This window comes from Impatiens glandulifera, chromosome 6 (assembly GCF_907164915.1).
Source record: "Impatiens glandulifera chromosome 6, dImpGla2.1, whole genome shotgun sequence".
NCBI classification, from domain to species: Eukaryota; Viridiplantae; Streptophyta; class Magnoliopsida; order Ericales; family Balsaminaceae; genus Impatiens; species Impatiens glandulifera.
In genome coordinates, this window is record NC_061867.1 from 2,786,903 (window position 1) to 2,808,447 (window position 21,545).

At 29.7% G+C, this 21,545-nt stretch overlaps 4 protein-coding genes across 4 annotated transcripts; 1 reads left to right on the forward strand and 3 right to left on the reverse strand.

Annotated features, from left to right (window-relative positions):
- Nucleotides 1-1,158: 1,158 nt before the first annotated feature.
- On the forward strand, nt 1,159-5,192 carry LOC124941503 (hydroxymethylglutaryl-CoA synthase). The gene is made up of 12 exons (XM_047481843.1): nt 1,159-1,357; nt 2,029-2,135; nt 2,672-2,804; nt 2,936-3,079; nt 3,210-3,368; nt 3,790-3,863; nt 3,937-4,012; nt 4,098-4,153; nt 4,232-4,319; nt 4,412-4,552; nt 4,643-4,792; nt 4,903-5,192. Exons 1-12 carry the CDS (start codon nt 1,286-1,288, stop codon nt 5,092-5,094), a joined length of 1,392 nt encoding a protein of 463 aa, XP_047337799.1. The 5' UTR covers nt 1,159-1,285; the 3' UTR covers nt 5,095-5,192.
- Nucleotides 5,193-6,399: 1,207 nt separating this feature from the next.
- On the reverse strand, nt 6,400-7,732 carry LOC124943973 (protein EMBRYO DEFECTIVE 1674). The gene is made up of 5 exons (XM_047484423.1): nt 7,626-7,732; nt 7,475-7,545; nt 7,311-7,396; nt 7,078-7,222; nt 6,400-6,964 (listed from the first exon to the last, which is right to left on the reverse strand). The coding sequence occupies exons 2-5, from the start codon at nt 7,532-7,534 to the stop codon at nt 6,470-6,472; spliced, it is 786 nt and encodes a 261-aa protein (XP_047340379.1). The 5' UTR covers nt 7,535-7,545; nt 7,626-7,732; the 3' UTR covers nt 6,400-6,469.
- A 2,636-nt stretch (nt 7,733-10,368) lies between these two features.
- On the reverse strand, nt 10,369-12,263 carry LOC124942667 (bifunctional dTDP-4-dehydrorhamnose 3,5-epimerase/dTDP-4-dehydrorhamnose reductase). Its single transcript, XM_047483211.1, has 2 exons — nt 11,730-12,263; nt 10,369-10,970 (listed from the first exon to the last, which is right to left on the reverse strand). Exons 1-2 carry the CDS (start codon nt 12,186-12,188, stop codon nt 10,518-10,520), a joined length of 912 nt encoding a protein of 303 aa, XP_047339167.1. The 5' UTR covers nt 12,189-12,263; the 3' UTR covers nt 10,369-10,517.
- Nucleotides 12,264-13,786: 1,523 nt separating this feature from the next.
- Nucleotides 13,787-20,426, reverse strand: LOC124942132 (ubiquitin carboxyl-terminal hydrolase MINDY-1-like). The gene is made up of 12 exons (XM_047482559.1): nt 20,184-20,426; nt 19,920-20,044; nt 19,724-19,830; nt 19,533-19,620; nt 16,980-18,084; nt 16,838-16,892; nt 16,006-16,087; nt 15,775-15,855; nt 15,180-15,284; nt 15,044-15,093; nt 14,454-14,580; nt 13,787-14,158 (listed from the first exon to the last, which is right to left on the reverse strand). The coding sequence occupies exons 1-12, from the start codon at nt 20,314-20,316 to the stop codon at nt 14,084-14,086; spliced, it is 2,133 nt and encodes a 710-aa protein (XP_047338515.1). The 5' UTR covers nt 20,317-20,426; the 3' UTR covers nt 13,787-14,083.
- Nucleotides 20,427-21,545: the final 1,119 nt, after the last annotated feature.

Below are 21,545 nucleotides of genomic sequence, written 5' to 3' on the forward strand. Positions count from 1 at the left end.
GTTGTGTGGTTTTTATTTTTTAAGTTGACTTAGTCGTAACATTTATTGGATTAGTTGAAAGTATAACATACAAACCCTCATGATTAACGAGATATTTTATAGAGAAAAAATTTATAAAAATAGAAAGTAAATCAAATTTAACTTCTTATAAATATTTATCATAAGAGTTTTATGATTTCAAAGTGTAGGATGTTATATTATAACCTATTCCAAATAATATAAAATTGAAAAAAATAAAAATTTCATCGTAATAATTCCAACTTGATATTGCTGCAAAATAAGAAATAATTAATTAATTTTTAATATTGGAACTTAGTTTATCTTTATCAAATATTATTGATTGAATTTTGATGTGTTATAAAAGTGTTAAGCTATTTTTTTAATTATTCTTACAAAATATATTTTTTAAACATATAATATATATTCGACCATTTTAAATGTGTATATAATCAATTTAACATAAATGCGTTCAAATTAATTGACAATACACAAAATTACGTCATTATAATATTTTTTTTAAGTAAATATAAATTTTATCTATATTCAAATTTTTTCAAATATTTCATTAGATTACACAATTTATGTAGTCACTTAAAAAAAATACAGTAAAATTTAACATAACATCTTAATTTCTTAAAAATTTTAATTTAATTTATTATTATTTTTTATAATTCATAAGTAATTGAATAAAACTTACATTTATTCACTCATTTTATTCATAATTTTTCTATTATATTTTTAAGTTCATCCAACAAAATATTAAACTCATATAAACTTGAATTCCCGAATTCTTTCTACACTCAAACTAATTTTAACAAATTATAGTAAGTAAATCTAAAAACCAATACTTAATTTAAAAGGTGACAAATTAATTTTAAAAAAACAAAAATAATAGATTAAAAAATCATGAAAAAATACCAAACAACAATTTCACCAAATAATAAATTTGTAAAATATTTGCAAAACGAGGGTTAAAGATGGTAAAATGCAATTTCTTCATAGTTATTCAACTAATGGCAAATTCGTAAAAAATGAAACAAAGAGTGTGAATTTGATATAAACAAAGCTCTCTGAATTCACGAAGCTTGCATTTGAGAGAATTGAGAAGAAGAGCTGGCGCCTGGTAAGCAAATCAACTGAAAAACTGCAAACTCCGTTCATCTCTCTCTTACCGATCTTACAGGAATCGTCAATACTCTGATTCCATCCTTCTCAAGCTCTCCGTTCTCTGTTTTCTGATCCATTTCTTGTTCGAAGAATCCAAGTTTCAGCGCCGGAGAAGGAAATGTCATCGCAACAGAAAAACGCAGGAATTCTCGCCATGGAAATCTACTTTCCTCCAAATTGCGTCCAGCAGGTCAGTCAATCTCATATAGTTATACTTCACTTCTCATCGAACCGAAAAAATAGTCCTACTAGACTCTACTAGACTCTATATACTAAGCTCTACTAGCACATGTATATGAATCATATGATAAGCATGCACTTGGAATGATCCACATCTTTGATATATATGATCTGTTCTACACAGTTCTGCTTCCTATTGTATTGAATTATTCGAGAGTATATATATATGATCTGTTACACAGCTTCGTTTCCTATTTTACGAGCGGTTATTGTATTGAATTATAACTTTATAAGCATGCACTTGGAAAGATGCATATCTTTGATATATATATGATCTGTTCTACACAGTTTTGCTTCCTATTGTATTGAATTATTAGAGAGTATTTATATATATATATGATCTGTTACACATCTTTGTTTTAGGAGCGGTTATTGTATTGAATTATATCTTTATAAGCATGCACTTGGAAAGATGCATATCTTTGATATAGATGATCTGTTCTACACAGTTCTGCTTCCTATTGTATTGAATTATTCGAAAGTATTTATATATATATGATCTGTTACACATCTTTGTTTCCTATTTTAGGAGCGGTTATTGTATTGAATTATAACTTTTTAAAGGAACATGTGTTCGAGTTTTCGAGAGTTTTTTATTTTACAACGGACCTTGATACACAGGAAGCTCTTGAGGAACATGATGGAGTAAGTAAGGGGAAATATACAATTGGACTTGGACAAGATTGCATGGCTTTTTGTTCAGAGGTTGAAGACGTGATCTCCATGAGGTTTTACTCCTGTTCTTTCATTTTTGAACAACTATGCTTACTGATAGATCATAGATCGACTGATTATCATTCTCTAGAAACATTTCAGGCTATTACTTCTCATTCAAGAGCATTAGAAAACTTTGATTTATTCGTTTTTTGGTGATAAGGTGGTAGGGATAATCTGAAGGAGATGAATTCTTTAAGCACCATTTGAGTGTCTTTTGATTGCATTTGTTATGCCTTAGATATGTTCTTAATAATTTAGATTGTTAATGGTTTGATCTTCTAAATTACATTGGTATTTTCAGTAGATCATAGATCGACTGATTATCATTCTCTAGAAACATTTCAGGCTATTACTTCTTATTCAAGTGCGTTAGAACACTTTGATTTATTCGTTTTTTGGTGATAAGGTGGTAGGGATAATCTGAAAGAGATGAATTCTTTAAACATCATTTGAGTGCCTTTTAATTGTGTTTGTTATGCCTTAGTTATGTTCTTAATAATTTAGATTGTTAATGGTTTGATCTTCTAAACTACATTGGTATTTTCAGTTTGACTGCTGTTTCCTCCCTGTTGGAGAAGTATGGTATTGATCCTAAACAGATTGGTCGACTTGAAGTGGGAAGTGAGACAGTTATTGATAAAAGCAAGTCCATAAAGACTTTCCTTATGCAAATTTTTGAGGTATAAATCTTTGGATTACAAATAGAGACCACTTTGACAAAGTGCTCTTGGTTTCTTTGCGTGAATTATGGTCTTCATTTTCTCAATGGCTTTCTCTTATGAACCAATTCTTTCAATTCATGGAAAAACAGCAAAGTGGGAATACTGATATTGAAGGTGTTGATTCAACGAATGCTTGCTATGGAGGCACAGCTGCTTTATTTAATTGTGTTAATTGGGTGGAGAGTACCTCATGGGATGGACGTTATGGACTTGTTGTCTGCACCGACAGTGCGGTATGCTTATTTATTTACTTGTCCCCTTCTCGTGTTTCTTTAATTTAACAATTGAATTCTCAATTCTCTTTGGCTTGTGTATTGCATTAGTTCTTTATTTATATGAGATGGTTATGTATTTTTATATCAGGTCTATGCAGAAGGACCAGCTAGACCGACTGGTGGAGCTGCAGCTATAGCAATGCTGATAGGGCCTGACGCTCCTATAGCATTTGAAAGTAAATTGAGAGCAAGTCATATGTCTCATGCCTATGACTTTTACAAACCCAACCTCGCAAGTGAATATCCGGTAATAATCTCCTTACCTCTAATATCTGATCTGTGTATACAATTTCAGTTAGTGATATTAATCACCTAGTAGTTATTGCCATTCTTGTTTTACAAAATATTTAAAACAACCAATCAGAATGGGAAGTTCTTAATAATCAATGTAATATTTGACTTGTATGCACATCAGCTCTCCCCTCATGAGGGAAAAAGATTGCTTTAAGTCGCGAATCTACTCGTCAATAATATTATTCAAATCATAACCAAAATACCCTCTTTACAAAAGTATATATTATTTATACATTATATATTTATACCACTAATGTCATTTTACTAAAATTATCTGACTTTTCAAATAACCCCAGATCAAACAAGGTCAAATTATACTGATGGAATTGATATTATATATTTTTCCCTTCTAAGTAAATGTGTATGTATTGAAGGTTGTTGATGGAAAGCTTTCCCAGACCTGCTATCTCATGGCTCTTGATTCATGCTATAAACGTTTCTGCGATAAGTCAGTTCTTTTCCTACACATTTTTAGTTTATTCTATGTTGGCCTATATCTTATGACTTTGCTTATCATGCAGGTACGAGAAATCGGAGAGCAAACAATTTTCACTTAAGGATGCTGAATATTTCGTCTTCCATTCTCCATACAACAAGGTGTTTGTGATTGTGTGTGTGTGTGTTCTTCATATTATCATATTCAACATGCTTATCCTTTTTCTTTGCTGAAATATGCATGCAGCTTGTCCAGAAGAGCTTTTCTCGCCTTTTATTCAACGATTTTGTGAGGGGAGCAAGGTTAAATTTCTTAACTTTCTTCAGAATCCTGAATTTTTCCCTACTCTGGACTGTCTTCTGATTTCTCAGTTCTTGCAGTTCTATTGATGAGGCTGCTAAAGAAAAGCTGGCGCCATTTTCTACTCTTACTGGTGATGAAAGTTACCAAAGCCGAGACCTTGAGAAGGCATGTCTTGAATTATATTATAAGCATGTGATAAATTTTCCGTTTAAATGAAAACATAATTGAACAAAATACTTTCGAATTTCTATATACAGGTGAGCCAGCAGCTTGCAAAGACATTATATGATGCGAAGATACAACCGACAACTTTGATACCAAAGCAAGTTGGGAACATGTACACTGCATCTATTTACGCAGCCTTTGCGTCTCTGATTCACAACAAGCATAGTTCACTCGTAAGTAAATATACCCAAAAGAAACCTCTTATGGATCTTAATTAAGTCATATCTTTTGTAAGGTTTTAATTCACATTGTTTCTCTTCCAGGCAGGAAACAGGGTAGTTATGTTTTCATATGGCAGTGGTTTAACTGCCACCATGTTTTCTTTCCGTCTTAGTGAAGGTCATCATCCTTTCAGCTTATCAAACATCGCAAATGTGATGAATGTTAGCGAGAAATTGAAGTCGAGACACGAGGTATCCTAATAACTTTTGTAAACAATTATTCCAAATACAAAACCGTTTGAAAACTAAATCCAGATTCGATAGATTAAACCTTGGTAAGTAATTTGTTTGGTAATATGCAGTTTCCTCCAGCAAAATTTGTGGAAACGTTGAAGCTAATGGAACAGAGATATGGAGGCAAAGATTTTGTGACAAATAAGGATTGCAGTCTTCTTGCTTCAGGTACTTACTACCTTACTGAAGTTGACTCAAAGTATAGGAGGTTTTATAACAAGAAAACCGACAATTCTTGTCGTGTGGCTAACGGTCACTAACTGTGATTTCGTATATGGGATTATCAATAAGTTTATGTTTGTGCTTATGTGAGGCTGCTGCCACTATCTTTAGTTGTTTTTTAGCCTTTAAATTAATGATAAATGTAGTAGTAATTAAGGATATTTGATATGTTTATTAGGATACATATATTTTATTTATATATATATATATACTTGTTTGTAATGGACAAGCCCTAAATATGGGAACACAATTAAATAAAATGCCTAGAGTTTTTGAGTTATAACTTTAGAATCTTGTGTAAGTATGTTTATGTGTTGAAATCCTTAGAAACTCCATTTTCTATGGTAAAAACGTGTGAAGAACTTTGATATTGAGCGATTATTTAATATAAATTATTCGTTAAACGCTTAAATACATTTTGTACTTAGTTTATTCGAATCAATTATATTAGTCATGTTTATATGTTTATTCCTTCATTATTTTGCTACAAGATCATTGTTTGATGCTACTAGTTAGTTATATATGGTTAATTTAAATTATTATAAAAATATTCATCAAATCTACGTCACATTCTTTCAAACTATTTATCCAAATACTAAATTATCTTTTAATTATTTTAAACATTTTTAAATATTAAATAAATAAATCAATTTATTAATCAAATATCCTCATAACCAATGCTGTAAAATCGAGAGTTTGCGTAAAATTGTTAGTCAATTATAAACTCGTAAAATCGAGAGTTTACATAGAATCGTTAGCCTAAAATCTAGAGTTTACGTGAAATCATAAAAGTTTAATTTGAAAAAATAATAGTTATATATTATTATTATTTATATATATAATTATGTATTTTGTATTTAGACAATCTAAAAAAATATATAAATTTTAATATGAAATTAATTAAAAAATAATAATAAGTAAATAGTATTATAAAAATTATATTTATAAAATTAATTATATTAATTAATTTAAATAAATAATAAATTTAATTTTTAATTTTTAATTTTTAATTTAATTAATATAAAATTGTTTTTTTTTTAAAAAAAAATTGTATAGAATTATAAAATCAAAATTATTTATAAACTAATAAAATTACAATTTTACATATTTAAATTTGATTGAGATTTTAACAGTTAATTCAAGAATCATAGGGTAAATTAAGAATCATATGTGAGATTTTTAACAATTTAATAGTTAACTCAAGATTTTAATAATATAGTTAAGCATTCTTCATAATATCTTTAACTAAATTCTTATATAATTATAAATTATAGCTAAGCATTCTTCCTAATCTCTTTAACTAAATTCTTATATAATTATAAAATAGTTAAATAAGATTGAGATAGGGAAATAAAAAAATCTGATAAAACTATACATATACTAAATTTAGATACAACATTTTTTTATTTTTCATTATAACTTCTTCCTTAAAGCAGATTTAAGCCTACTAGATCTTCGAATTGCAGACATGCCTAATTCAATTTCTTCAACACCATCATTATTTGATAACAAAGCTTCATCCCATCCTTTTCGAAAATCATCGCATTTTGAGTCAGAATCGGATGCATTATTCCTCTTCTGTTTCAACATGCTTCTCGTCATCACACTACCAACTCTTCCTTGGCCAGATTTCATACTCCCATTCTTCCTTGAAACCGTTTTCTGCACTTTAACATCCTCCCTTTGCGTAATATCGTCGCCATTATTTTGAACCAAATCATCAAAAATACTATTCACAAACTTCATTTGTACAGAAGAACCTCCTAAACCCAACACTAAATTATCTCGAATCAAACTAACTGGTATATCATCCATTGTCATCGGCAATGGATAAGAACATGATGATTCTTCAAAACTAGCATAATCTTTCCAGTAAGAGGGAAATCCAAACTGGAAACAATTGCAAACCTGGTAATAAAAAAAGAGAAGATAATCTTACAATGTTGGGTACTTAGTACATTCATGAGATCATGAATGTTTGTTCTTATTTACTAACCTCATGTTTGTTCTTATTTACTAACCTCGACAGAAAAGCCATTATTTCGTGTTGCAGATCTGTTGATGGAACCGGTTAATGTAACCGTGAATCCATCAATTGTTTCGAGTGTAACCATATCATGTCTTTTGGAAATTGCTGCTGAAAAGAAAACTGTTCTCAATTTTCCACTGTCATGGAATTTTGAAATTATCAAAATTAGAACAATACCCAAAACCCTAATCAAACAAGAAACGTGATAAACTCAATCATACATACTCTTTTGATCCAATTCCAGCAACTCTTAATAATCTATTATTAGATTCATCATTCCCATTTATCAGCCACCAATCATGTAAATGAATCTGTAACAGTAAGCATGATCATACAAAAGACAGATCAAAGATCATTGAACAACAGTAATCATGAATGAATGAACTCACTGTTTTGATTATGTTCCTAGAAGGGGATATATATGAAGGTCTATTCAAGCCTGCAGACATGGCGATCTTAACTGTATTCAAATAAAAGATCCAACTTTTAGTTTGAAGATTTGTAATTTGATAAAGAATAAATGAAGATGAAATTACAGACCTTGTTCAATTGCTGTAACAATGGAGACTGTGGAGCTCAAACCCAGAAGGATGAAGATGAAGAACAAGAACAAGAACAAGAAGAGGTTTGACCTAATTTTCTTTTCTTTTTCAAGGAAAGGAAATGGATTTTGCGAAAAAAAATAATATATATATATGGGCTTTAGATCTGGGCTGCTGTAGGAGCTTTTACTAAAGATTGGACTTAATTCATTTAGAGGAGATGTAACTTGGGCTTACCCTGGCCCACTAGCAAGGGTAAGTAGATTAATAGCTTAGTGATATCTATAATAAAATAAACAATAGTAATTTTTACTTACTTTACTTTCAGCTCAAGACTAATTCATTATGATTATCTAGACCAAGAAGGTCCAGCCATTTCCATCAAACATTATTAATTGACACGACTTTGAAAATACTATTCAAAACGGAAAAATCAGATTTTGGTAATGTATTTTTTTTTGTTAAGGTCAAAATTATATCGATACATTTAACCTAATTGATAAACAGGTCAACTTGAAACGCCTAAAATTAATATGTCAATTTGTTTACAACTTTTTTTTAAGGAATTTTGTGTTTACATTTTCTTACTCACAGATTTGTAATTTAACTTATGCTCTTTTATCTTGATGTTATTTTAATATGTAATAAAGAATTGAGTCAATTGGGTCAATCAAGTCATAGTTGGATCAATTATAAATAAACAAATCATATTCAAGTTAAAAAAAAATTGATACAAATTACTAAACATATAAAAAGATTCAGGTTAATATCACTCAACTCGTCAATATGTAAACCCGGACTTAACATAGATTTTCAACCAGATTATCGTTGCTCAAGATCGAGAGTTAAGTCTGAAGAAAGTCAATTATATGATAACAAAATTCATATGGTAATTTAATCATTTATCTAGATTTTATTTTTTTTGGAAAATGACAAAGTGTTATTTCATTAAAAAAACTCCAAAAAGGAAAAAAAAAAAAAAAAAAACCTACATGAGTTCATGAATTAGAGCAAAACAAACATTTGCTCTAATTTTTAAAAACCGAAATTACAAACCAAATGAATAAACACAAACAAACCATTCAAACAAATGAATTACAACTTTTCAAACAAACAATAATAATTTTATAATATCGCTTTGAAGTTGTTAGATTAAGTGACTTCATCATAATCAATGCCCCAATTTTGACATATACATTAATTTTGCTCACTTTTGGGAATTCGCCTCCAAGTCCGAAAAATGAAATTGCAATCAAACTTAATGCTCTTCCAAACGTCATCAACACCACCTCTCACCCTCTGAGTTTCTTTCCATCCAAACATGGTAAACTATAGAAGCAAAACAGCATTTACAACATATTGGAATGAAAAATATTACATTTAGCTTTCAAAATGGTCACCTCCTTGATATCAATTCAATCCGAGGGTAAGAAAGCTAACTCCAAAGCTTTTGTAAACCGCCTCCATAGCTCAAATATAAACGGACATCCACCGAATAAATGATCCATCATCTCTTCATTGCTATCACAAAGTAGGCATCTAAAATCCGAAATATCCATAAAACGCTTAAGTCGATCCCTAGTTGAAAGTCTCTTCCTAACAACAACCACAACACAAATTGCTGCCTCAGAATGATTTTGGAGGACTACACAACAACATGAGACCAGCCCGCAAATTCCCCCCTCTCGCGAATAGACTTTCAAACTAGGTTAGAATTGAACTTTCAGTCTCTTTCCACATTTCAAACCCGTGAGTCTGAAAGATTATGAGTTAAATTATATTGTATAGTCTCTATGCAATGCATCTTTTTATTTTTATTTTCATTTTTTATATGATGGGCTCGGATGGGTTGAAGTCTATTCTGAATTATTATTATTTTTACGATGCAATTGTGAGATTACTCCCTAATTTCTTAATTTTTTAATTTAATACATTATTTTTTTGTATAATTTTAAACAATATAAAAAAAATAAAATTTATCTTTATCCATTTTTGTTTATCTATAATTTTCTCGTTAATTTTTTTTAAGTGCATCTTCGTGAATCTCCTAGTCAAATATATAAAAGAAAGAAGATTTTCTTTGAAAAAAATAATTTGGTTGAATCCCCAAAGATTAGGAGTATTCTAGTCCAATATAATGTGGATTCCCTCGATATATTTCTATTTAATAATAATAATAATAAAGGAGTCAAGTAAAAAAAGTCCAAAAGTTTCATAAGGAAATAAATATACTTGGATATTGGCTTATACAGAAAGAGTAATGTACACGTGTTACAAAAGAGTGGGCCGGCCAATTGTGACATTGTTGATTAAAAAATAATTAAATTAAACCCAATCAATTAAATTTTGTTATTAATATTAAGTGACATTAAAATTTAGTATATATTATTTATACTAATATTTAAACCAATTGAATTTATTTATTGTCCTCGTGTTCTTTGCTAGTGACATCATGGGTTGTCGTGTTGTTTAATTTCTAAAATACTAAAAATGTAGCACAAGAAACATTATAGAAATACATACTTTTAATATTTATAAATAGACTATTTCTATTATTTTTTTCATCTATTAATTCAAAATTTTAAAACATATTATTAAGTAAATTAAATTTGAAAAATGGATTTTGGGTCAGTCCCATAACATATAACAGATAGGTAGATTTCATTTCTCCAAACCATATTATTATTATTATTATAAAAAAAAAAGCTACAAGATTGAAAATAGAAAACAAATCCTTGATAAATAAACAAAGCCTTCAACAATAACATTAAAACAACACATTCAATATTGAAAATACATCAACAAAAATAATAACACAACAACCATTATTAATAAATCGTGCAACCTCGCAATAACTTTGAACTCGCTCTTTTTTCTCGAGTTTTCTTCTTCAAGCAATGTTGACCTTCTGATTCGGCTTGAACACGTACTTCACTAAAGATTCCTTAATTCCCAAGAGTTCGGGAAACTCTAACTTCAGTTTGGTTGCGTCTAGTTCATTGTTACTCCTTGGAGCAATGATCACCTTCGCTTGTTCCTCGAGTGTGAAATTCTTCCACGTAAATGAAGGATCCACATATTCCTTATACATCTCGAGAATCTCGTTGTGGCTTACGACTCCTGGATTTGTAAAATTGTATATTCCGGTAAGATTCCTCTTTGCCATCTCTATCGATATGGGAAGAAGCTCGTCCAAGATTGTCATCGAGTTTGGAATGTCCACAACTTTCTCGTATCGAGTGATCTTCGTTATGAAGTTTCGAGGGTTGGTTAGGTCGGATGAAATGGGCATTCTAACACGCAGTGTGCAAACATTGTCGTAGTTCCTTAGCAAATCTTCCACCTTAAAAACAAATTCAAATGATTTGTTAATCCTTAAGAAGTAGTTGTTTGAAAACTAAATTATTTATTAATCAAAATATTAAAATGCACTTTACCTAATCAAAACAATTTCACTCTCTTTTCTCTCGTTACAAAACTTAATTCATTAACATAAATATTAAAATACATACTTTTTATTATATTTTCAAAAACATCACCAATAATTACTTTTTAAATAACTCATATTATAACCATAACTTAAATCCTTTTGAAATAACATCACTAACAAGTTTTTTTATCCAAAAAAATCAATACCCCTTAAATACTTATACTTTTGAAATAACCCATATTATTTAAAAAAAAACTGGAATCCAAATTTTTAAATAATATGAATTATTAAAAAATAAAGATTTTGAGGAGTTGAAATCAATGTTCAAATTATATTTTGATTTTTTTTATATAAATAACAAATTTTGAGGAGATGTTACCAATGTTTGAAATTATTTAATTAACTAGTGATAAATGCATTATTTAAAATGAAATAAACTCAATCATAATAAATAAAAAATAATATATTTTTTTACTTATATAAACTAATTTTCAATAATGTACCAAGGTCAAAGATTTAAATGTTTCAAAAAAATTAAACCTAAAATTATTTAGTTTTTAATTAAAATCATGATAAATCCAAAACCAATCAATGAAATCAGATTCAAAATCAAACGATCTAAAATCTAGGGTTTCAAACAAATCAATAATGAAAACAAAGAAGAAATCTCACCATAGCTTTAGTTTTGGAATAGAAAGATCCAATGAAATTCGGAACATCTTCTTCTTTAAATCCAATACCAGATCCAAGCGGATGCATCTCATCGAACTCAAAAATACATCCAGTAGCATAATTAATCAAAATCAATCCCTTCTCTCTACAAACATCAGCAAGCGATAGAGTTCCAACGACGTTCGTACGAATCGTCTCAACTTTATGAGATTCACACCAATCTACGTTCGGACGGCCAGTAACACCAGCCGCATTGAAGACGTGAGTCGGATTGAAAGATGCGATGTCGGATTCGAGTGATGGACGGTTCTCGAGACGACCTGAACCGTATGTGAATTCGATTCCTTGTGATTTGCAGAGTTTGCCGAGTAAACCTCCGATCCAACCGGTACGACCGTAGATTAGGAACTTTAGTTGATTTTCTGATGATGCGGTTGAGTTTCCGTTTGTGTATCCCATTGATCTAGATTTGATTGATTGATTATGAATATGAAGAAAGAAGAACTGAAGATGGACTTATATGAAAAGAAGAAGAGAGTGAGAATTGGTTGTTATAAGATTGGATCTGATTACAGTAGAGAGAGAGAAGAGAGAGAATTGGGCCTTGTTTGTTTGTGGTGATTTTAGCATTTGGTTGTTCTTGTCAGATGTGGGAAGATTTTTTTTTTTTTTTTTACTTTTTTTTGAAGAGCTTGTTTGATGTTAAATTGATTTTTTTTTTAAATTATCAAATTACTGAATTTATAAATAAAAATAAATTTATTTTATTTTTGTAAAATTTAAATTTATATAAAAGAAAAACATATTAGTAATTTTAATAAATTAATATTATAAATAATTATGTGACAAAAATGTTAAGTGGTTCAATTTCACCTAGAAACAAACGTAAACATGACCGGAGGAGAGGATATGTATGCTAAGAGAGATCTTTAATTTTGTTAGGGTTTTAGATATAATCATTGTTTGATTTAATTATTTTTAAACTAGTCTTTATAAATTTAATGATTATTATACCCTTTTAATAGATGTATATTAAACAAAAATGTATTTTCATGAATAAAATAAGTGATGAGATAAATAAAGTTTAAGTTGAGAAAATAATGAATTTTAGATAAAAATAAAAAATGAATATCTTAGAGTTTATTGCATATTGATTTTTTTTTTTTTAAATTGGGATTTTGTCTCAAAACATTTATGTTTAATGAAAAAATAAATTATTTAAAATTTTAAGTTATTGAACTATTATAATTTTTTATATTTAAAATTAATCTTTTTAAGAATAAAATAAGTGATTTATTGATTAAGATATAAGATATAATAAAGGTAATTTATAAAAAAAAAATCCCCAAAAAATATTAAACAACAAGATCTAGGTGTTCGCAAAAGAAATAAAGTCAATTCAATGCAATAATTGACAATAAATAGTCAATATAATTTAATTGACATTATTAACTACAATTCATTCAAAATAATTTATTATTTTATAAAATTCTTCAGTAATATTCATATGACTCTACTTCAAAATATGAAAATAATTAATTTTTTATATCTAATATTTGTTCAAGTTGAATTAAACAAGAGACATAAAAAAAACATTATTAAATGCTTTCAACTAAAAATTAAAAATCTAAACAAAAAAATGATTTAAAAAAATAAATTAATAATAATCTATAGAGTGAAGTGTCGGTGCAGAATTATTAAGAGGTTTGTCTTAAAATCTCTTAGGAAATGTAAACAGTAAACTTAATAATCATTATAAAAAATAAATACAATAAAATTAAAAATTAATATAATATTTAATAAATAGTAAAATTATTTTAATCCAAACGAGGACTAAAAATCATTATTGGCAATATGATATACTACTTTCTTTTAAACCAGAATATTACAATTCATAGCACCTTTTCTACTGATAACGTAATTTTTCCTTTTAAGAAAATTTTTCATATATATATTTTTTTTTTAATTTGAAAAGAACAAATAAATCCCCTGAACCTTGATTAGAAGTTCAAAGAAACCATGAACATTACAGAAAATACAAAATAACCCAGAAGTTGAAGAAAACACTGAATTGTATACTCATTCTATATTGTAAGTAGTTATTATTAGCAAAAACAAAAATGTAAATAGGTAGTCTGAACAAGTTATCTTTATCGATTAGACCAAACATCAAAACAACCAAAAGGAATGCGAGTAAGGGTAATCGACTAATCGTAATTTGGAAGTTTGGAACCTTTGGAAGCGAAGAAGTCCTCTCAGTCTTCGCCTGTGTTTTGGATGGATATATCATATACACACATTTTATGTACGAGAAGAAGAAAAATAATTCGATATATCAACATGTTTGTGTTTTTTCACATGATACTACACTTTTCCTTTGACTGTTTTGGTTCCGGCCTGGAAGTCACCTGAGAGCTTCGCGGTGGAACCTGCAAAAATTTTCGAACGAAAGGAGAAATGAAGATAAAATGTTAAATACAAAGTCTAGTGTGGATTTTTAGAAACGTTTATTGGTGGTGTCAAATCTCAATTTCATTTTAAATAAAAGGAATTTCAATTTTCCAAAAATAACATTTACATCAAAAACTATAAGAAAGGGTTTAACCTAAGGGACAAAATGCCTCGGTTTGATTCTCACTAAAAATGTTCTCATTTAAAGTGGGGTCATGCTAGCTACCTCGGAAACAAACCCGAGTAAAAGAAAAAAAAATGGAAGAACCTTACCTGATGAGAAGGTCCGGTAATCAACCTTGAATCACTTGTAACAGAATTTCGTCGTTCCACATTTGTTTGTGGCTGCTGCTCCTCAAACTCCTGCTGCTGAAGTGCAATTGCTAACTGCAGATCAGAGCTGCCATGCAAAAAAAATAAAAAAATTAGGACAAATTGTAAATACTTATTTTTTCTGACAGATATACGAGATCACGTTTGAAAACAGAACTTAGTCACGACAGTTTTCCATTTAGATCCCCATCCAAAAACATCAATTATGGAAATTTGAACCAGGAACAATTTAATTGACTTCTCCCAAAAAAGAACACCATATAAGTTCAAGAAAGATTATGAAATGACTAGCTTGTTTGATGTAGGGTTTTCTTGAAATATCTAAAATGTTATAGAAAATAAAGTAAGGATAACTTTGTATTTTAGTCGATGAATTCAATGATTTGATTAATGATGATGGGATAATGAGTTATTTGGATTAAATTCAAATAACCCTTCATCAAACAAAGGCCTTCGAGTTTCCAGCAGTGTGAAATAACACAACAAAGACCTACAAATCCAAGCAAATGCAGAAGTGATTGAATAATTACTTGAAGTCTGGATCTGCATTTACAGACGGATCAATGCTGGCGAGATAGGTCTGAAACACAGACAGTCAATATAAGCTTCAAATGAAAAAGAAAAAATATTAGTCCCAAGAAAATGGTGCTATGAAAAGCAACATACCGATGTACTGGACAAAACATCTAGTTCATTCCATGTATTGTCGGATTGATCGCCTATCTTGAATTCCTTAAAATTGCCAGTCATGAAGATTGAGTTCCCATTGACCTGAAGAATTATCAAAAGGACAAATGAATGCAAGGGAGACCAAAGATACAAAACTAAAACTGTAAACACACAAGTATGAACACAGGATTGCAAAGAAAAAAGAGTCAAGACATCTAATAGTTTTTTTTTGTAACCAGGGTGTTAGAGTCAGTTTTTAGCGCACTTCGATTAATCCCCTGGGGGAAGTAGCACAACTATCCACCGCCATAACCTCCCACTTCAGTTTGGTACTTTTAATGAGAATGAACCTCAGCCTTAGGGTAGTAAGTCCCTTAACTATCCAAACTTCTTTGCCACTAAAAGCTATCCCTAAACCCTATCAAAGTGAATCTAATATTGTTTCCAGTTTCTATCAAAGTTTCTCTAGTTACAAAAAGGAAGAAGGGGAAATGAAAGAGGAAGAATCATCGTGTTTCATTACCAAGCATAATGGAGAATTACAGTATAAGGAAGTGGCTCTATATAACACAAAAAGGGGGGGAAATGTAACCTCATTTAGCTTTTCCCAAACCAAATCAGGCTGGTTTATATATCCCTGGTCCGTTGCCAAAATGTACAGTTCACCATCAAACTGCAAACCCAGATAAAAAGAAGATATATTTTAATAGGTCATATTCATATGGAAAACTATTCAAAAATGTCATTGTGGAATCATGCACTGTGTTGGCAACTCAACCTCCACAATACTGATCACAAAATTACCAAAAAAATTATGACCAACCTTGAACATCGTGTTGAAGTGATTATTGCGGAAAAAAACACAGAGCTCTCTTTCTTTCAATCCGTCTTGTAGGGAAAGTAGGCTAAACAGGAAAAAAAAAGATTTATCAGTTATAACATGGCTTATTACTTAATCAAAATATTTAAGTGCTTATTTGAACAAGAATATTTTATCTAAGCTTAATTATGTAGACTCAGCTCAAATTAAACTAAACAAATAAAGCTATAAAATCTGACTTAATTCAATAAGTTATGAATCACTTAACTCAGTATTAGTAACAGTTTTAGTAAGATAGTACAAAAGACCATTTTAACCCTTGAAAATTAATCGAATTACGTCACTAGATAATGGTAAAATAGTATTTAAGTACTGTCCCTAAATAGTTCCATATTTTATTAAACCAACTTATACATCAAGTACTTAAATTCAGATATTTTCATTTGATTTATTCAAATGAAATCTGACTTAATTCAATAAGTTATGAATCACTTAACTCAGTATTAGTAACAGTTTTAGTAAGATGGTACAAAAGACAATTTTAACCCTTGAAAATTAATCGAATTACGTCACCATATAATGGTAAAATAGTATTTAAGTACTGTCCCTAAATAGTTCCATATTTTATTAAACCAACTTATACAACAAGTACTTAAATTCAGATATTTTCATTTGATTTATTCAACATTTATTTTTCACACTTAACTAGTTCTGCACTTGAAAAATCAGTATACTACATTCAACACTTAATTTTTCAGTTTTATCATACCAAATGACGTTCCTAAGAGAACAAAAGAAAATGCACAGTTTAAAAGAGAGAAAATCATTAACATACCCATGAATTGTTAACTGACTAGCATTGGTCTCCAAAAAGCTCTTGATCAACTCTCCTATTAGAAAAAATAAGCAGCAGGATATGAATAAAATCTTTTGGAGCAGTTCAACACAAATATAGAATGTTATCTTCTTTATTATACCTTGTTCACGATTTATTTTGCATGTGGAAATTCCATTATTGGAATCTTCTTTACTTTTCTCAACTTGTTCTGAAAGAACTGCCTCCCCTTCATATACAGGCTCGCGAATTTGATTAACTGCTATAGCTGACTCCAATATGCATTCCGCTCCTTCATAAATAGGCTTACTATCATCAACATCATTAGAAATGATAACATTAGGGACTTCGTGTTGTCTTCTGTCTAAAGAAGAATCTGAACCAACATGTTCTTCAGACAGATGTTCACCATCTTCAATCCCAATGTTACCGATTTTAGAAGTAAGTTCATTCAGAACATTTTCGTCGCAATTTGGTTCGTGTGTATGATTCTCATCGGCAGTGTCCATTATGGAAGATTCAGATATCACACACTCTTTCTTGCTCGTATCTGTATTAGTTTTTTCACAAGGTAATGTTACAACTATGCTTTCTTGGTCAGCTTTAGAACAAGCACCATCATAAGCTATTTCTTCATTAATCACCTGACTACTAATATTGGTCAAGTCTATGGGATCTGTAGTGAAGAGATGCTCTTGCTGATCTGATACTTCGTTTTGAACTACAATAGGTTCAGACTTCTTCAAATATGTGCTTCCATTGAAGCCAGTTGCCAAATTATCTCCATCATGACTAGAATCTGGTATGTCATCTAAAGTTTCAGACTTCTTCAAACACGTGATTTCATTGAAGCCAGTCGCCACACTCTCTCCATTGTGACTTGAAACTAGTACATCATCGGAAGGTTCAGACTTCTTCAAACATGTGCTTTCATTGAAACCAGTGGCCACATTCTCTCCATCGTTACTTGAAACGGGTGCATCATTTGAAGGTTCAGAACACTTTGATAATCTCAAGACTCTCGACAACTCTTCTTCTTCCTCCTTATCTCCTTTTCTCATTTGATGGTGATCAAAGACAGGGTCAGAAGAATTGTCAAAAGATGTTTCTCTAGAAAGGGATGGTGAAGGAACACCCATAGTTGCTGCTGTAGTGGCAGCAACTTCAACTGAATCATCAAGGTCAACAAGCTCCTCCACAAGGGTGTTATATGACTTTGAGCCTATTGCATCTGCGGTATCAATGTCCTGGCATAACATTTGTAAAAACATGTGAATTGTATCATAGAATTAAAAAAAAAAACTTAAAAAATATTCCTGCTCAAAAGACTAAAGATAATAGTAATTGAACAGGGACAAAGGCACTTCAAGTAGAAAGAAAATACTACATAAATATAGAAGGGCAACAGATGTTCAACAGCCTTCACCACAACGATTCAAAAGTATCTATAACTTACAAAGTCAAATGGTTGCTCAGTGAAGACTCAGTGTTAGCATTTAATGCTTTAATCAAATAACAACCAGTTTTAGCAAAAATAAAATAAAATAATAGTAATAAAATAAAATAACAAGCAGTTATTGCCAAAGGAGATGTATATACACATCTAGTAAGCAGAAAAGCCAAGAACAGAAGAATGAAAAAAACTCTCAAGTCCCACGAACCGCGTCTAGACAAGTCATTTAGGTGTCTAAAGTGTGTTAACCCGCACAACCTGACCTTACTGATCCACAAAATGATATTACTATGCCAATAGACAGGATTAGTCTAGATACAGTGGCACCAACTTAGAGCTTGTTCGATGTAGGGTTTTTCGAAATAAATCAGTTTTTGTATCTTTGGAGAAAAACTTGCTTGATGAAAAAGTGCATTATTTAGGTTTATTTGGTTTAGATGACTAAAATATCTTTTGTATTTAATATTTTAATGTTATAAGAGGATAATTTGGGATTTTTATTAATGATGTGATAGAAGAAGTTATTGCCTATTGGTGATGTGAGGGTGGTTTATCAAACAAGCCCTAAGTTTGTATGTTTTTTGGTGAGTCCAGATGTTTATTATGGTTTAATTTCCATAAGGACAACCACCAGAAAACAGACTATTAAGCGACCTAAATTTTAGTTTTGAAGACACCTAAGTTACTAACCAATTAGTTATCAGACTGTTAACTACAACATTCAATAATTTATCCTAACAAGGATTATGTAACATCAGAATTTTAATGCATGGGATTTACATAATTAATCGCTAAATCAAGAGTTTTGGAAAGGCCTAGTGTACAGATACCAAATGTAACTGCCACAAACAAAACAATCAAGAAATGGCGTAATCATGCCAACAACGTAAAACAATATATAAGAATCATGATAGGTTAATCATGCTGACACGTCTATCCTTAACTCCATTAATGTGAAATATATTATTACTAGCACCCCGACATTTAACTCATCCAAATTGAAGCTTATCTCTATCTGTCTATCCAATCAGCCAATAGCTTCCTGAATAGCATGTCCTCCTTATATTTCTTTATGTCCCACACATAAGTTTACAGTACATGCTTTCCCAATCAAATATTATGCAGATTATAGGGGAAAAAAACATTTTCATCACATCAACAAAAAACAGATGAGGTGGCAAAGGAAAGTTCAAACAAATATATGGTATATAGTGGTTCAAACGACGAGTTTGGAGTAAAAACCTGAGGATCAACTATCCAACCATGATACAACGGAATATCCAACAGATCAAATATTGTGCACTCGCAGGTAAATTCAAAATCATCTATCCTGCCAAAAACATGAAAAAAATAACAGTAAAAGTCAATTAAACATCACGATAACTCACCAAACTATAACAAATACCCACAGAATGAAAAAATTATAAACATACCTTCTAAATCTTAGATTCACATCAATACCAGTTGCTAATCGATGAAGTAAATCGATAGCATCAGAGATGTTCTGTTGTTGATTTTCAACATACCCTGCATCTTTATCCTGTCATCCAAGTTCAACAAGTAAATTGCATAACAATGAACCATCATTAACTTCACTTTTCAGTTTTCACAGAAGAAAAAGTAAATTACATTAACATTACTGTTTGAATCAATTAACCGTTCAGCAACTAGTTGAAGCAACTGTTCCTGACGAACTTCCGTTACATCCTGACTTAAACTCAAGTTCAAATTATTCTTCAACAACAAAACATTACCTATACCAAGTAAATATCAATAGTTATCTAAATAAGCATATAAATCATGAATTCGATCTTCTTAAACAAATAATGGAATAGAATTGATAAATTGTTCATCGTAACCCTAGGAAATCAATAAAGAGAGAGAGATTGTTACAGATTGCGAGGAGAGGACACGGTCCATTGTCGTTCTGAAGAATGATCGGAGTTGAGCGGCCTAAGAAGTGAATCATCTTGATCTTATGCAACATTTCCTTCTCCGGTTCATCTGTTGGCTTGTTTGATTCCATTTCTACGACTGTGGAAGATGAATCTGTAGATGCATGGAAAGATGATCTTAGAAATAGGAATTCTTGAGAGAAGTATGAAATTATGAATCTGTTCTTGGAAATTTGTATGTGTGTGAGAGAGAAAGGATTTGTATGAATTCTCTCATATACAGTCTAGAATGAGCTTTTCTTTAGATCTTGCAAATTTTTTTTTTCAACTTTAAATTATAAGTATATGTTTTATTCAAATTTAAATGTTATATTTTATGAAAATTAATATTGATGGTAACCACAAATATGGTATTGATTAAAGAGTATAATCAATTATAACAATATAGAAATATAGTAAGAAGAATTTATATATAATCATTATCATTTAAAATAAGTATTCCCTCCATAATATTCTAGGTTGCAAATAAAAATTGTTCTCTTAATTGTTCTCTATAAATTTGTTTATTTATAATAACTTGAATTTTTAATATATTACGATATATATTATATTAAAAATTGTTTATATATATTTTTAAAAAATATGTTATAAATAACGTTTCACGAGATTCTCATAAATTGAACCGGGTGAAAATAGTAATAAAAAAATATTTAAAATAAAACGGGATGAGAATGATAAACATTAGCTAAAAATAGGTTGAACATCGGGACTTCCATTTGTTACGTAGTCAGTATCGGCCCTAGTGAAGACAACCAATACAGTCCGCCTAATATTCCTCAATCTAAAACCTCTTAAAAAAATTATTATATAATTTAATCAACTAAACTATATATTTAAATATAATAAAATTATTAATATTTTTAAAATAATATAAAATATAACAAGTTAAATAATTTTTTTTTTCAAATTATAGGCTTCCCCTGCATGTAATGCTAGACACTCTAAAATCAATTTTGGGTCACACAAAACAAAATAAATAAAATATTAATAGTGCTACACACTACAAATAATTTCGAATTAAAAAATAGTATTAAACACAACTTATTATAAATAAATAAATAAATAATTATTAAAATGACTTGTACAACACATATTCAATATTATTAGAAAAAGTAAGATGATGTAACATTAATATATTATATATATATACACACACCAAAACCACTTCATAATTAAATAATGTTAATAATATATTAAGGACTTAGTTAACTACTCCTACATGTCTACACGTATAACCACTTAATCTTCAAAATAAAGATAGCAAATCTACAAGTCTATATAGAATGGATAATTAAAAAAA